The 617-nt window shown below is 20.3% G+C and overlaps 1 protein-coding gene across 1 annotated transcript; it reads right to left on the bottom strand.

Moving 5' to 3' along the window:
• Positions 1 to 53: 53 nt before the first annotated feature.
• On the bottom strand, positions 54 to 287 carry Chro.40121 (hypothetical protein). Its single annotated transcript, XM_659756.1, has 1 exon — positions 54 to 287. One exon carries the CDS (start codon positions 285 to 287, stop codon positions 54 to 56), a length of 234 nt encoding a protein of 77 aa, XP_664848.1.
• Positions 288 to 617: the final 330 nt, after the last annotated feature.

The raw sequence follows: 617 nt of genomic DNA, 5'->3' as shown, positions 1-617 counted from the left end.
ATCAAATAACTTCTCTAATAAACTTGATCTAAAATTAATTTGGTATTATCAAATTATATCCCCATACTTAATAAGAATTCATTTCCAAATGCTTTTAAAAGAGATTTAAGAGCTTGTAGAATTATTTCAAGAATCTCAAATTTACATATAACAAGATTATTTTCAAGATTATTTTCCATAATAATATGATTATTATTAATTTGAACTTTAATATAATGAAAAATGATCATATTAGAATTCATATTTTCTTTTTCTAATAATTTATGATCAATAATAGAAGATTCCATATTAACATCATAAACTTTTTGATGAATTACTTTACTTTTCTTTTCCTTTCCATTAGGACTTTTTGATGTAATAATATTAATAAATATATCATCTTCTTCATCTTGTTCTTGTTCTTGTTCATTTTTATCTTCTTTATTTCCAATAAAACATTCATTCAAAAAATTAGATCTTGATGAAGTATTATAATGATCCCTTTTTAAAAAGAAATGATTAATGATATTTGGTTGATCTTTCTCTGAATTAACTTTTTTGAAGTAATATCTTAATAAATTCAAGATATGACCTATTTCTGGAAAAGAATGATATATAATTTGTTTAATAGTATTAAT

The sequence above is a fragment of the Cryptosporidium hominis genome (assembly GCF_000006425.1).
Source record: "Cryptosporidium hominis TU502 chromosome 4 CHRO014056, whole genome shotgun sequence".
Classification (NCBI taxonomy): domain Eukaryota; phylum Apicomplexa; class Conoidasida; order Eucoccidiorida; family Cryptosporidiidae; genus Cryptosporidium; species Cryptosporidium hominis.
This window is presented reverse-complemented; position numbering and strand designations above follow the sequence as displayed.